We start from the raw sequence: 14,138 nt of genomic DNA on the forward strand, positions 1-14,138 counted from the left end.
AAAAGCCATGAAAATTGGTGTGAATGCTGGTAATTTTTTCAATTCTAAATTAGAAAAAAAAAAAAGAATTTCAGAAAAAAACTCAAGGTTTATTCACTTTCTCTCTTTTTTATAACATGGAACTTTCCATGTTATTTTGTAAGAAAAAGAAACACATCACATGTTGGGCAGTTAAATCTACCTTGTCATTGAAGAAGTGGGATTATGCCCTTAACTGTTTCAAACAATAACTTATGGTTGTGCTCTGAACACTACTTTATCTGATTTAACAAAGGATTGATGTAAACTACACGTATTCAGCACAACCACTCAGATTTCAAAAGGTTCTGGTGAACAGAAGATAGCTTACCCTTGTAGCTACTACACTGAGCGTTTCATTTCCAGCATTTCATGACAGCATAATACATTATTTTATTCTCAAGGCCATTAATTATTTCACCATTAACAGACACTTTCAGCAGATCTTCTCCAAGTTTATGACTTTAATAAGGACCACATCCAGCACCCTGAATCAAATTTTTTCCTATTGATTTCAATGGAAGCAGGATTTGGTCAATGTTCCCTCGTGTAATTAAAACAAGGATTTTCTCCACCCTATTAGCTAAGATATTTTTTTAACTTAATGATTAGCTTGCTTTGACTTTTAAAAGCCCTTGTGTAAGTTTTGTTCTTTTTTAACTCCAACTAAGTTCATCCTTACAGTTCTCATGCTGTACTGTAAGATACTGTACCCTTCCCACCGATTCTATGAGGACTGCCATGTGAGGCCTGTTTATTTCAAGTCATGGTTAGTTTTGGGTAATACAAAATGTCTTTTTTGTACCAACTCCAGCACTGTCATTAAAAGATAATAATCTGTCAATCCACTGGGAATTTTCCTACTTCAGTGAGTTACATGTGCACCACTTTGAAGTTCATGCTCCAAAGAGTTCCCTGAACACCAGACTGGCTAATAGGAAAACCAGCTGGTGACATCCTGCCCCAGTGAAGTGTGTAAAACATTTGCTTGCATTTCACAGTTTGTTTTGCTCGACAAGTTTCTCTAGTGGAGTTCTCATTTACAGCCACACTGGTCTGGTCAGCCAATCGCAGTGGTAGGAACGGGACTTTGTTTCTCCAGATCAGCCACCACCTTCAGGCAAGAACATTCATATGTCACTGGATGCAGAAATCCAAATCCTGATGTGCTCACAGACACACTGGCAGCTGGTTTACTGCTCACACTTGCCTATACGACAGGCTCACAGCAGCAGCCTTGGTGGGACAGCACTGGTTCCAGTTACTTCTTTCCAGGGAAGGGAAAAATGAAAGACAGCTCTTAGGTTACAGAGCGCTCAAGTCGTGTGATATTAAGGAAACAACTGAACTGGAGAAAAGAAGATGAGCATCCAACCATTTAGCTCTCACGAGTGTATTAGATATTTTAGAGGTATAATGATATAAAGCATCCCATTGAGCAGAAAGAGATCTACTTGATCCATACATCTATTTGATAGGCACCATAAGCACCCACGTTTCACTCTAAAAATGATGAATGTATGCTACCGTCTTTGCTTCCATGCCAAACCACCCATCTGTTCTCTGCTCAGAAATCTGTCATACTTCTTTTCTTTTCACTTTTGCCCTATGTTATATTTAAGTTAAAAAATATAAAAACAAGCATTATCTCATATGTATAATTTATATTCTAAGCTCTCAGCACTAATGAAATTCAACAGAGAGAATGGCTCAGCATACTAAGTTTCCCATTGTTCGAGACAAAGCACGGCTTTATTGTGTTGCATTAGCAACCTCTTTATAAAAAGGAAGGACAAAGAGTGTTTGAATTAATGACCTCATTTGTAGAAAATAAAATCTCCTTTTTTAATGCATAGCTCATCTACTAACACACAGATACTAGCCTCTAATGGTAGCCTTATGCTGAAGTATCACTAGCAATGTACCACATGTGATGAATTACCCACTAGCTGCCATTATTATTGACTTTAGGTTTTATTAACTTACTAAAAAGGTGACTATACATTCTTTTGTATTATCACTTGCTGCTTCAAAGACAGGAACAGGTTTGCATTAGGGCTTTTTAGGAGATTCATAATCAGACTTCTTGAGCTTACCATTACATTTATGAGATAAAATACACCAATATGAAGTATGTGTGAGTAATTACTGCTATTTGGCTGGGAGTGGATGCTATACCATGAAAGTCATAATTATTTAGGCCATAATTTCTAATACTCTACATTTAGTTTTGGTCAGCGGAAGCACTTCAGAGACTGGCTGTTGGCATAAAAATACAATGATGACCAGTCTACTTCGGGCAGTGTCTGCTCTTCTAGCTTCTGTAACACTTCAGATCAGAACAGTCAGAACTGCAGATACACCAAAAGATCTGATAAATGCATGTTTTTCTCCAAAGCACCTGCAAAAGAGAAGGTCACAGCCAGGCATTCTCTGCCCTTGTAAATGTGCAACTTAACTACCTCTGTATTTTCATAGGACAAATGCCTAACTCCTTAGCCCCAGAGAACTTCATTGTAGTGTGAAACGACAGCAACTAGCATATATTAAATATATTCCCATGCACACAGCATTTGCAAGATAAAATGCTGAGATATTCTTAAAGAAGTATAGCTTAATGGCTTCTCCTTTAACGTGGACAGTCCTACCAGAATGATCACACATCTCTGCGGCTGAAGCACATTATACATGTTGTTCTCCTTATGATGCCATTATTGTTTGGCATGACTTGACAATTTGATGGCAAAACAAAAGCACACTGAAGTAAGGGCAATATCCAGCCTTTTTTCTCAGATGCATAATTGTTTTCCAAAGCAGCAGCTTCTCATAACCCAGTCCCATGTGGCTGAACCTAACCCAGATATAGCACTGAAAGCTCTTTCCCTTTTCAGTGACAGTACAAAGAAAACCGGGGACTAGCTCCTAGCCCATGCTCTGGCAGCTTCAACACTGACCTAAATAGGTTACTGAGGATTACTTTTGGCACTATTTGGGAAACTTAACTGGCTTCAAGCCAATGTACCCAGCTTTGTGCCAACTGCTTCTTGTTCTCTTCTAAATCAGGGAAGTAACATTAAAAAGTGCCAGGGAGCAAGCTGAGGGTTGGGGTTGAAGGATGCTACACTCTAGCGATCTGTGTAAGCACAGGGAATCCATAGGGGCCACCTCTATAGACCAGAACAACCTGGAGCAGTCCTTAGGCTCCTGTCATTTGTTCTGGGCACAGCACAGAGACACCAGTGTCTCCTCCGAGGCTGTGACAAACACTCTGGCAATTCTTGAAATTTTGTCCTTAAGTCACTGCTTGCAGAAAAATTCTCAAAGTGTTACAGCATCCTTTCTTCTGCAAAACGTTACCTGAAATCTTTTTCACTCTGTGGGACTACAAATGGCTTAAAGGAGGAATTTAGCATACATCCCATACAAGTCAGAGGTTTTCAGAAATTAGAACTGTGCAATTTCCAAGACCTCTGCAAAACATCAGCTTGCCTGACTGCTTTGAAATTTATGAAGTGTGGCACTGCTACAAAATAGTCTCACTACATCACACATGTTGCAGTTGAAAAGAACTTTTTTGGTCGTTTTTCCTCTCCAGTCTCCTGTTGCAGAACTTTCTTCTATGCTGAACTCCGAAGGGTTAACTGGCATTGAGTGGAGGAGGGGGAAATCAGAGGTCAGCTCATGTTCTGATACCAGTGAACTCACAAGTTACTCCTTAAGCATGTGGTTTCATCGTAGGTTCTTCCTGCCAGCAATTTCTCACTTTAATCATACACCCACAGCAACCCAGATCTTTAAATTCAGCAATTCTTTCTCAGGTTTCAGCAAGTCATTGGCAGCCTGAGCTATTTTTGGGATATTTTCTCTACTGCAGATGCAGCTTAGGAAAACGCAGGGAGCATGCTAAAGACCTGCAGCTATTTGCCTTGTACAATTTGCTCATTTCTCTTTATTTCTCTGTTTTCCTGCACTGATCACTTAAAGGACAATCTCTCTTGCAAACAAAATCCCCGGAGCCTGATTAGAGGGACTGAAGGCTCCCAGACACGGATTGCCTGCCAGCCACAGCACGGTAAGGACATGGACACTTTTGGCTAGCCTTGCATTGCAGTTTTTTAAGCTTTGCTGAACGTTTATTTGTGTCCATCGCTTCCAAATCAACACTGCTGGCATGGCAGGCAGTCTCCAGCTCCTGGTCTCCATTTTCATTCCCTAAAATCCTCAGCACTTGTAAGTAACACATTTATACTCACCGTCTCTTTGTGTGTTCTAGAAATCAGTGACTGACACTAATTTTGATCAGTGCCAGGGGTTGTTTGTTTTACTTACATTTTAGCATCTTTTAGAGATCTGTAATTTTTAATCCTGACTGAAACTGTGGGTATTTCTATTGCCTGATCTTCCCTATTTTAGGTATATTGTTAGTCTCATTATTTAGCTCAGCAAATAATTCAAATCAGGGACTTGTTTTATGTACTGCCGATGGAAACATTATAAAAAGACCTGCTATTGTTGGTTTACAATTATATACATATCTTCTCTTGTGCACAGGCTCTGCTATAATACCTTAAAGCTGCCACATAGCAGTGTGCTAACATTACAAAGACAAATATGCTGTAAAACCAATGCAGCAGACTGAGTTGTACTAAAAATGAATCGGTTTTATCATGCAGTTCTTCCTACACAGGCTCACAGAAATGCATGAAGTACGCTCTGCAAGAATGGTGAGATTCCCGTTTTACAGGACATACTGTTTTATAGAAGTACTTCTAAGAATATTTTACTTATACATACTACTGCAGGAAGATTAACACAGTTCTTTTCTAATGAACGTACAAACCAAATTTTGGGAATTTGTGGTAACAGAAACTGGAGAAGGGATTCTTCTGGTCCCTTCCTGTACTTGAGGCTTCTCAGAGAAACTGAATTGTTTTATCCTTTCAGGATTACTGGTATGATGATTGCAAAAAGAAAAACCTCCTGAGGGTTTAATGTACAGCATCCAAATCTTTGACTACAACTTGGTGTCTGTTGTTCTGCTGAGAGGTTTTAGAAAGCCTGACTTTGCACTTGAGGTAAGGAGGCCTTCAGATAGAGGAAGCAATCAGAAGCTATCTGTATCTGCTGCCAGGACAGGCAAGAACACACTGGACAAATGTAGCCCCATTCTTGCCTATGAAAATGCTTTGGTATTACAGTCTGCAGAAGAAGCAAAAGTTAGCACATCCTCCCAAACAATATTTTAGGAGTTAATTCAATCTTTACCTTTCTCCAAGGGAGAATTTTTTGTTCATTTTCCAGCCTGCAAATGTTATTTGACTGATTTAGAAAACTGATTGGAGGGATGTGGGAAACATGCACAAGTGGACTGAGGGCACTATGTTCAGCAACAAAGACCTTCAGACACTGGATTCTTATTTAAGGCTTAATTTTCAGCATTGGAAAAGTTACCATGTCGATATGCAAAGAATTAAACAAACAAACAAATGAAAGATAGCAAAGCCATGCAGAATATAATGACTTAGAACACAGAGCACTAGAAGCCAAAAGCGAAAACTCCAGCTGGTATCGGTATGTTTTGGATCAGGCTCTGGAAGTGGTATTTTTGCTTCCAAAAGCCTCTCGTCAGTTTTGATAGACAGTTTTCTCTGATACTACGTTCTCTCTGAGCATCAGACTGATCTCTGAGCCCGACTCTCTCCTCCCACTGGCGGATCTCAGTCTCAGTGCCACTGAAGTCACTGATACTAAATCAGTCTGATGAGACAGACGAATCAATCCCTTAGTCCTCAGTTCCATTTTGTACTTGATCCCAAACGTTAGCACTCAGCTTGCTGGCAAACTTGAGACTTGATGCATTTCACAGAGACCACAGGCAGAAAACGGTGATTATAGCTGGATGTGCTTTTGCTAAAGGTTAGCAAAGCATTTGATTGTTTACTGTTAAGAGAGGAACTGCTATGTCATTAGACGGGATGCAGGGCATGCATGTAAATCTAGATCCCGTATTTCTCTTCCAAAAAAAGTTACTCTAAGCACAAATAGAAGTCTACTGACAGGACAAGTCTGTGCAGAATTTAATGTTTTTCAGCAACATAAAACTCATTATAGTGATGCACCTCCACAGATAACAATTCAAGTGCTGCTTGTTTGGGATCACTTTAGAAAACGTCATACTAAATTATGCTGTTGGAAAAAATATTAGAAACACAATGAATGTTGGAAAGGAAGGAATATAAATAATGAAAAAGTAGATGCCATCTAGGATACATAAACTTCTTATTTTTGAAACAAACTGTTGCATACAGGAGCTCTCTGGAAGTTGAAAACCCCAGCTTCGTTAGATAAGGAATAGAGGTTAATGGGATCAGCAACTCTCCAGATGTTCAAAACTGAGCCCACACTCATGCTGTGCTGCTACGTTCATTTTGGCTCCCCACAGACTCCTGCACAGCCCTTCCACACAAAATCTTCAGACTAGGACCAGGAATAGCAGCCACCTCAGCTAGGAGCAGAGGCCACTGCTGTTGCTGGTGTGTGACAGGGGTACCACTTTCGGTATGCAGGCCTTGTCCCTGAAAAGACAGACGTGGCTCCTCTTGTAGAGGGAGCAGTGGAGCAGAAGAGAGGCTGACTGGAAGAAATGATAGAAATCACCTCCTGATCAGGTGGAGGTGCTGTCGAAACTCTGCAGGTAGCACCCATTGCCCACACAGCTCCTAGCCCAGGTAACAGCATGTACATCTCCGTGTCCACATTCTCCTGGCTGAGGCTCTGCCTCATGCTCTTAGAAAAAAGAGCACTGAATGGCTTGCACTCCCTCCTGGGGCTTGTGAAATCTGGAAAAGCTAGGAGAAGACAGCAGCTCTCTGTGCTGGTTTTTTTTTTGGTGCATATACATTAAATCAGCCACACACAAGATACTAAAGATTAACTGACTCTGTAAATGTACTAATTTATAATTCAGCAGCAGCAATGATGCCAGGCACTCCATAACTCAGATTTGATGGTCTTTGCCTAGAGAAAAGTATATACAAAGGGCTAACGGATATCAATAAGGGCAGTGGCTAAAGTGGAACACATGCTGATTTACAGTAGAACTTGTTCTAGAGGCTGAACATGAGTCAAAAGCATAATTATTCCTTCACTTGAACAATCACAGAATCAGGTCCCTCCAATTTTAATGACATCCTCAGACATACACTACAGTTACTATAAATCAGTTATTGTGCATGAGAACAGTCATGGTAATTAGTGAGTTATATTCTCTTCACCTGACTTTTTTTAACTTCATTGTTTCCAATTTTAGCTGAAAATTCAGGGGAAAAAATTAATCCTGCACTACTCATAAATAGACTCCAAGTACCTTTAACTCTCAGTGGCTCCAGTGACATGCAGTAACTTTCTACACTGCAACAACCTGATGAGACGGCTGAGCCCTTCGGGAAAATAGAAGGAACAGTCTTACTCTTCCTGGCTGTTACTTTGCACCTGACTGATTCTACTAAATCTGGTTGAGGGACTGGTTTCAAAGAGCAAAAAGTGAATAGTACAAGAATCTATTTACAGTGTGCCACTAAAGATAAAGACGCCAGAGGCAGGATTGCACTGACGCCACCCTATAAGTATGACTGAGTCCCTATTTGGGATACTATAAAGTTCTTGTCACCCACATTCCAGAAAGATGAAAACCTCTCATAACAATGAGCTGGGACTATTAGTGCTTTTGGTAAAGATACCAGCAGGGAAATGAATTATTTAAGATGTATAACAATGTTGGCCCAAGAACAAACAGACATAAATCAACCATTACGACTAGAATTAGGACAATACACTGCAGCAGTGAGATGAGAGCAAGAATCCTATCTATCTTTTTTAAGATGGAGCATGACCAATTACCAAGAGCACTGTATGTTTTTGCAAGTTGCTACAACGCTACAATCACTCCAGGACTGTTTCCTATGGTTACTGCGATACCCTTGATTCATGTCAATATAAAGGAGATTAAGAATCAATGCCTGGATGCAATGCCTGGACAAACGGGCAGGTGCTACAATTTATTTTAATAGATGTTGCTCCTTTTGACATCACATGTATTTCCATACAAGACTAAGGTAACACTGGTGTGGTAACATCAACCTCTTTAAGACACACAAACGGAACTAGCACTTTGAGTTAGAGAGGGATGAATGGAGCTAACTTAGTTCATGTTGATATTCTGAAGAATGCAAGAAATCTGTTAAGAGACTGCACAGATCAGGGTATACTGAATGCATTTTATGCGTAAACAAATACTGAAAATTAATTTCACGTTGAGATTTTTCCTCTTTTGCTCAAAAGCCGACCAGCTAGCCCACCAGCCTGTCCTCACTGTGGAGGGAGGGGAAGACTGAGAGCATGAGACCCGTACTTCCCCAAACCAAAATTAAATTGCATGCCACATGGATGAGAGAGAGAAACTGTAGTATAGATCTGGACTGATAATACTGGTTGGTGCCAAAGCAACAGACCTTAAGCAACAGGGCTTAAATTTTTGGCCAAACCAGGTCAGAGCATCATAGCTCAGTTGCTGTGTAAATACTACGGCTGCCATACAGACTGCAGTAGTTAGACTTGGGCACTTCAGAAGTCTTTATGCAGACTGCAGTATCAATAAAGAGAAGGCTCTAAGCAGCCTTCAACACAAATCAGCATTTCTCTTGCAGTTAACCTTCAAGTTAACCTTCAGAAATGGATGTCTGTTCTTTACAAACTAACTTTTGAAAGGTATCCTTGCACAATTTATAACTGAAATTCTACCCCTAAAACTGGAATCAGTCACTGCAAATTCCACAATATTCAAGTACTTATATTATCTTGAGACTGCACGGCGGTGAGCTCCCACAGCAGCAATAGGGAGTACAATATATCAAAGAGATCCATTTAAAAATTGCATGTCCAAGGCTACATAAAACAAGGCTACAAGAAACAGTTCATCTGCAGTCACTGGGCAATTTTACACAGAATTTTGCACAGAAAATAAATAAATCCACTGGATGAGAAGACTAGATCTCTGGCATTAAAAATACTTAAATTGTTGCCATGAAATAAAAAAACATTGTTGAAATAGGTAAGCTGAATACTTTTAAATGTTACCTGTATAAAGACTTAGTTGAATCTTAAAACTTAAAAATAATATTGCTTAAAACTAGTTAGGAAAACAAACAGTTGTCATTACAGCTTCATGAATTCAGTGATAATGCTTTGCAGACTGCAGGATAGTCACCATCTCTGATACAGTCTTCTGTATTTCTAAACACTGGCTCCAGTTAAACACAGCTGTGAAAGACTCCTTAACTTCCCCATCACATCTGTTAACCTTTCTTTAGTCAGCTCTGGTGGACATTTCTTTAACTTTGCTGATTCTTGATTGACTTTGGTTTTAGTACATATGATGATCAGGCCAGCAATCCTAAGGAGAACTATTAGCAAAGGCATCTAAAAATGTGCTCATTCTTGAAAATTCAAGCCTAAACCAGTAAGGCAAGTCACCAGCAGATACAAATGACATACTGCAGATCCTAACGCCAACCTCTCCTGGTTAGGTAACACCATTTCCTCTACCACCACCTGTTAGAGACCACAGCCACTAACTTTATCTAAAGCTAGATACAGTATACAAACTCAAAGAATACAATATTTGAATGCACCAACCATCTACTAAATGTAAATATCACTCTTAACAAGGATAAAAATGCAGGTAAAATTCTGTTCTCACAAACACTGTCTCACATTTACCCTGAACAGGTTATGATGTGACCTTATGTTGATGCCAGACACAGTATTCACCTTTCAGTCCTCAAAAGCCAAAGGCATAAAAAGGTTCAAATGAAACATTTTTCTGTTTGCAAAGGAAAAACAACAGGCCTCAGCTGGAAAAGAGGAAAGAGATTATTACCGTTAAGTATGATAAGGCCTTCAGATATGACAGTGATCTAGTCATATATATATATCTCTCTCTAGTAATTCGACCACTTTAGCGTTAGATGGAAACAAGCAATATTTCAGCCCTGCAGAGCATGCTGATAGCACACAAGCTTCAAATTTAGTCCTTTCACATAGTTTGTCTGTGCTGGTATTATTAATAGGCACACTAAAATGGGAACTTCACCCTGGCTCAGCTTTGACTCACTGAATGGCCTTGGGCATCACATAACCTCTGTCTCCAGTTCTCTATCTACATAATGTGTTTGTCTATCTAGTGACTTTACAGAATCACGGGGAAAACAAATGAGCCACTTCACAGAGTTTTTAGATTGCAGTACACTGGCCTCCTGTATAATCTCCATGCATTTTTATAAAGCCTTCCCTGAATTTTAACATAAACTTAGCTTTTTCATCAAGGCAACCAAACTGTTTAAACAGAAGGAGGAACTATTTTAAACTTCCAAATTAAGTCTCCTAAGATTAGTAACTTGTAGTAAGAAAATGGAACCAGAGCTGCACAAAGCTTGGAGTCTCACAGTCCCAAATATCTTTATTTGGTGATGCTTATAAAGAACATCTTCACTGTCCAGGGGAAAGGGAATCTTCGTTTCCCACCTTGAGATGAAATAACAGATAACGTGGACAGTATAATCTGCACTGTTCCTGGGCATACCAGATGGAAGAATCTGTCAAACACTCTCAGTTATGAAACTGGCAGTGACAAGAGCTATATTATTTTGGAATCTGAACTGGCTCTGAGTGCAGGACAATCAGATTCACTTGACTGCACCAGAGGACATAAATCCTCAGTGTAGCTGAGATGATTTGCCTAAACGTAATTGAGTTAGTTATAAACTTAGTTACATATTTTCCCGTTTTCCACTAAAACTATTCAATTTCTTTAGTCTTCTGTACATTGTGACTTTCTGCTCTGAGTTTGGCCCTCTCTGTCTTAGAAAAAGACCCCTTCCCCACAAGGAATGCCCTCAGGGGACTTTTAAGACACTGACATACAGTACTCAAATGTTCATTAATTTTTAATGTGAGCTTGAAGTAGATGCAAAAATAAATTATAGAGTCATCTGATACCAATTTAAAATGGAAAGATGGACAAAACAAGCACAAAAATTGCCAACAGTTGTGTAGTTCAACAGTGACGCCAGGAGATAATCTCCACGCTGCAGCTTTACAAAGCCCAGGCATTGGGCTAACCCCTGCTGCCTCCATGGGTACTGAGGACTGAACCTCGTCAAGGCGGTATTCTTTGGATGCTCACTCATCCACCATTTTCTCATTTTTTTCTTATGACTTGGTTTCCTCTTTAATTGCATTAGGGTCTAGATCCAAAAGGAACGAACAGCAAAGTAAAAGGATATTTGTAACCATGGGATACCTGAGACGTATGTTGAACAGTGGTACTTTTAATAACTGAGCTGTGAATTGTGTCCCAAATTCACGTCCTCTCAACTATGCCAACCTGCAGCATGGCTCTCGAGACAGCACAGGGAATGGTCAATGCTGTTCTGTTTCTAATTGTGTCACTACAAAGCAGTGAGAAACAATAGTGCGTCACCCAAATAGGGCTGCATGTAGGTATGTATGAAAACATAACAGATGCCTGGAATTGGAAGCGCCTGGTCCATTCCAAAGAAAAAAAGAATTCAGAGCTCCGATCTAGCTCACAGCTTGTGTTCTCATGGAACCTGGCAGCAGAACAAGGAAAAAAAACTTCTAAAACTGAACTATTCACTAATAATTAAAAAATTATTATGACATAACTACAAATGTTATGATACATCTAGTCTGACCATGCTATTATAGGACAATAGTTCAAATGAGGATGCAAAAAAGCAAGGTCTATATATTCCCAGTATATACTGGCACTATTCCTGTTGACTTCAACGGGATATTTACTTGTTCACACCGGTTCTAATTTTGGGTTAGCGTCTTTCTAATAATTACACCAATACACCATAAAGAGTTACACCAGCCTAAAAACTACTCACTCTTAAATCTAAAGCAAGCATCTCTCAGGAGCTGAGGGAAAGGCATATTTTCATATAAGTATTTGCATTTAGACAGAACTTTTAGATATACTGTTATTGAAGCAACTTACCCATATAAACAGGAAACGTTCTTAAAAAATCAAAATATAAAAGCCTCAGAGGCAGAGGAGCTAGAGACAGTTCATCTACATGACTATTTTATATCCAGATAACCAGAAAGCAACTTGAAAGTTACTTAATGGCTGAGCAAAATAAAGTCTAACATAAAATTTGATGGCAGTGGCTCCAAATGTCAGATGGAAATGGGTACAAATCCTTCGCAAAAAGAGACTGAAAGAGAACGGGAAATACAGGTACATAGAGCACCCCCTGCCGACAGGGGCACCGTAGAGTGCTTCATGTTAAGCAGCGGAAAGGAGTTCCTGAAATAGAGAGTAATGAGGAAGGAACAGGCAGAGCCTTAGATACATGTAATCTACTTGGTTTGTATAAGCAACAATAACGAATTCAAACATGGAAATTGGAATGAAATGTTTCTTCTTTCTGTTTTGCGGAAAATGAGATTTTGTTTCCATTGTGATGCAATCAAAAGCATGTTTCAAAACAGCAAAATTTCCTGAGGAAGGGAAATTTTGAGTTGTGCTCTGCAAAATAGCCTTGTTAGTATGAATTGCAATAAAAAACAAAAAGATACTCCACCCTACTGCGAGACAAACTGCAACAGCAACACGGCTGGAGGATCAGTAGTAGCCCACAGCTAAGCCAAAAGTGTTGCAACAGCAAGTTCTTGATCCTGGAGGAAACACTTTGCCATAGGTAGGGCTATCTAACTGCTGTGATGAGAAAGCACATATTTGGATACTTTACTGCATTATCTGAGGGCTTTTGCCACAGGGCAGCTCTATGAGGGGAAAAATGAAGACAGAACTGAAGCAGCCAAGTGGTCCATTATGTCTTCTCAGAAGACAAAACAGTGAATCATTTACGATTAGTGTGATAAGCAAAACCTCTAGTTTAGGAGCTTAGCTATAAATACATTTTTTGATGTGGTTATTGATTTACCATTTAATGATGGTTGGTTAAAAGATGAGGTTGCCCAAGATCTGCATCCATTACCATTAAAGGACAAGCGCTTAGGACTTGTGGATAATTGCTGTTTATTGACTTTGACATATTGCATACGTATTGTGGACATAATTCACTGGCTCGGTTAGGTCAGGGTGTATTGTTCAAAACTGTACAAATGTCAGACAAGCGAAATCCCTGAGTCAGTATTTTATGTATTAAAAAATATAAAGAAATAGAAGTTATATAAAAGCACAGGACTGGAAGAGTACTTTGTGAACTGCTAGATTACTTTTAATAATGATCAACAGAATTTTCAACCGCTGTAACTATTGCTTCACATGGAAAAGAAAACGACTTGACTGGACTCCATCGCCTAAATGGCACTGCAAGTTTCTGCCACTAGAGTGTGTCAAGGCATGTGTGAAGACTAAACCTCTTCATACTCCGTATCATTGAATTCAAACTACTACCGTAACACTGGACAAAGTTAAGCAGTATGAATGTACTATTTTTATCATTTCCTGCTTGACTGCTAGAACTTGTCCTAAAGGTTATACTGTTGGGAAAAGGTCTCGTCCCATTACTCTGCTTGTGCTGGACACAGGGATTTTGATATGAATGCTGAATAACACAGGCATCCACAAACAGCCCAGCCAATTTTAAGTTTCTTTGCATTATGCCTATGTTTTCAGTTCAATGCCAATGAAATATCCCTTCCAGAATAAGGCTCTTACTTTGGAGCCATATAATAAACAACCCTGTTATTTTGTATTGAAAAGTTAGTACAACCAGCCAATATACCTAAATCTGGTACTCTGTTCCTCTTGATGCTAGACATGTACAGTTGAACAACTGCATGGAAAATTTGCAACAGACAAAAAGAAAAAACAACAACAACAAAAAACACATACCTATGCACAAACTGAAAATCTGATGTTTTGCTGAGAATGTAGATGCTCTTCTGTATTTAAGTAAAGCAGTTTGAAGAGAATCTATAAAAGCCCCCCTCTTTTATAGTAGAAAAAAAAATCAGAACAGTTAAAATTAGAAATGCGTAGGCATAAAGCATTGCCAGGATCA

The 14,138-nt window shown here is 39.4% G+C and overlaps 1 protein-coding gene across 26 annotated transcripts in view; it reads left to right on the forward strand.

The window, feature by feature from the left end:
* The first annotated feature begins 3,309 nt into the window (after positions 1-3,309).
* AMMECR1 (AMMECR nuclear protein 1) overlaps positions 3,310-14,138 on the forward strand; it is a 107,057-nt gene continuing 96,228 nt past the window's right edge. For 3 of the 26 annotated variants that reach the window (XR_013939029.1, XM_080554460.1, XM_080554458.1), the window contains exon 1: positions 3,336-4,090. Coding sequence is in view for 17 of the 26 variants with exons in the window: in XM_080554460.1 (XP_080410586.1) it covers positions 3,919-4,090 (172 nt within the window). In the remaining 9 variants the exon portion in view is untranslated. Of the gene's footprint in view, positions 4,091-14,138 lie in introns of all 26 variants that reach the window. The other 23 variants (XR_013939032.1, XM_080554463.1, XM_080554461.1 and 20 more) reach the window with 17 other exon arrangements.

The sequence above is a fragment of the Anser brachyrhynchus genome, assembly GCF_964034855.1.
Source record: "Anser brachyrhynchus genome assembly, chromosome: 13".
NCBI classification, from domain to species: domain Eukaryota; kingdom Metazoa; phylum Chordata; class Aves; order Anseriformes; family Anatidae; genus Anser; species Anser brachyrhynchus.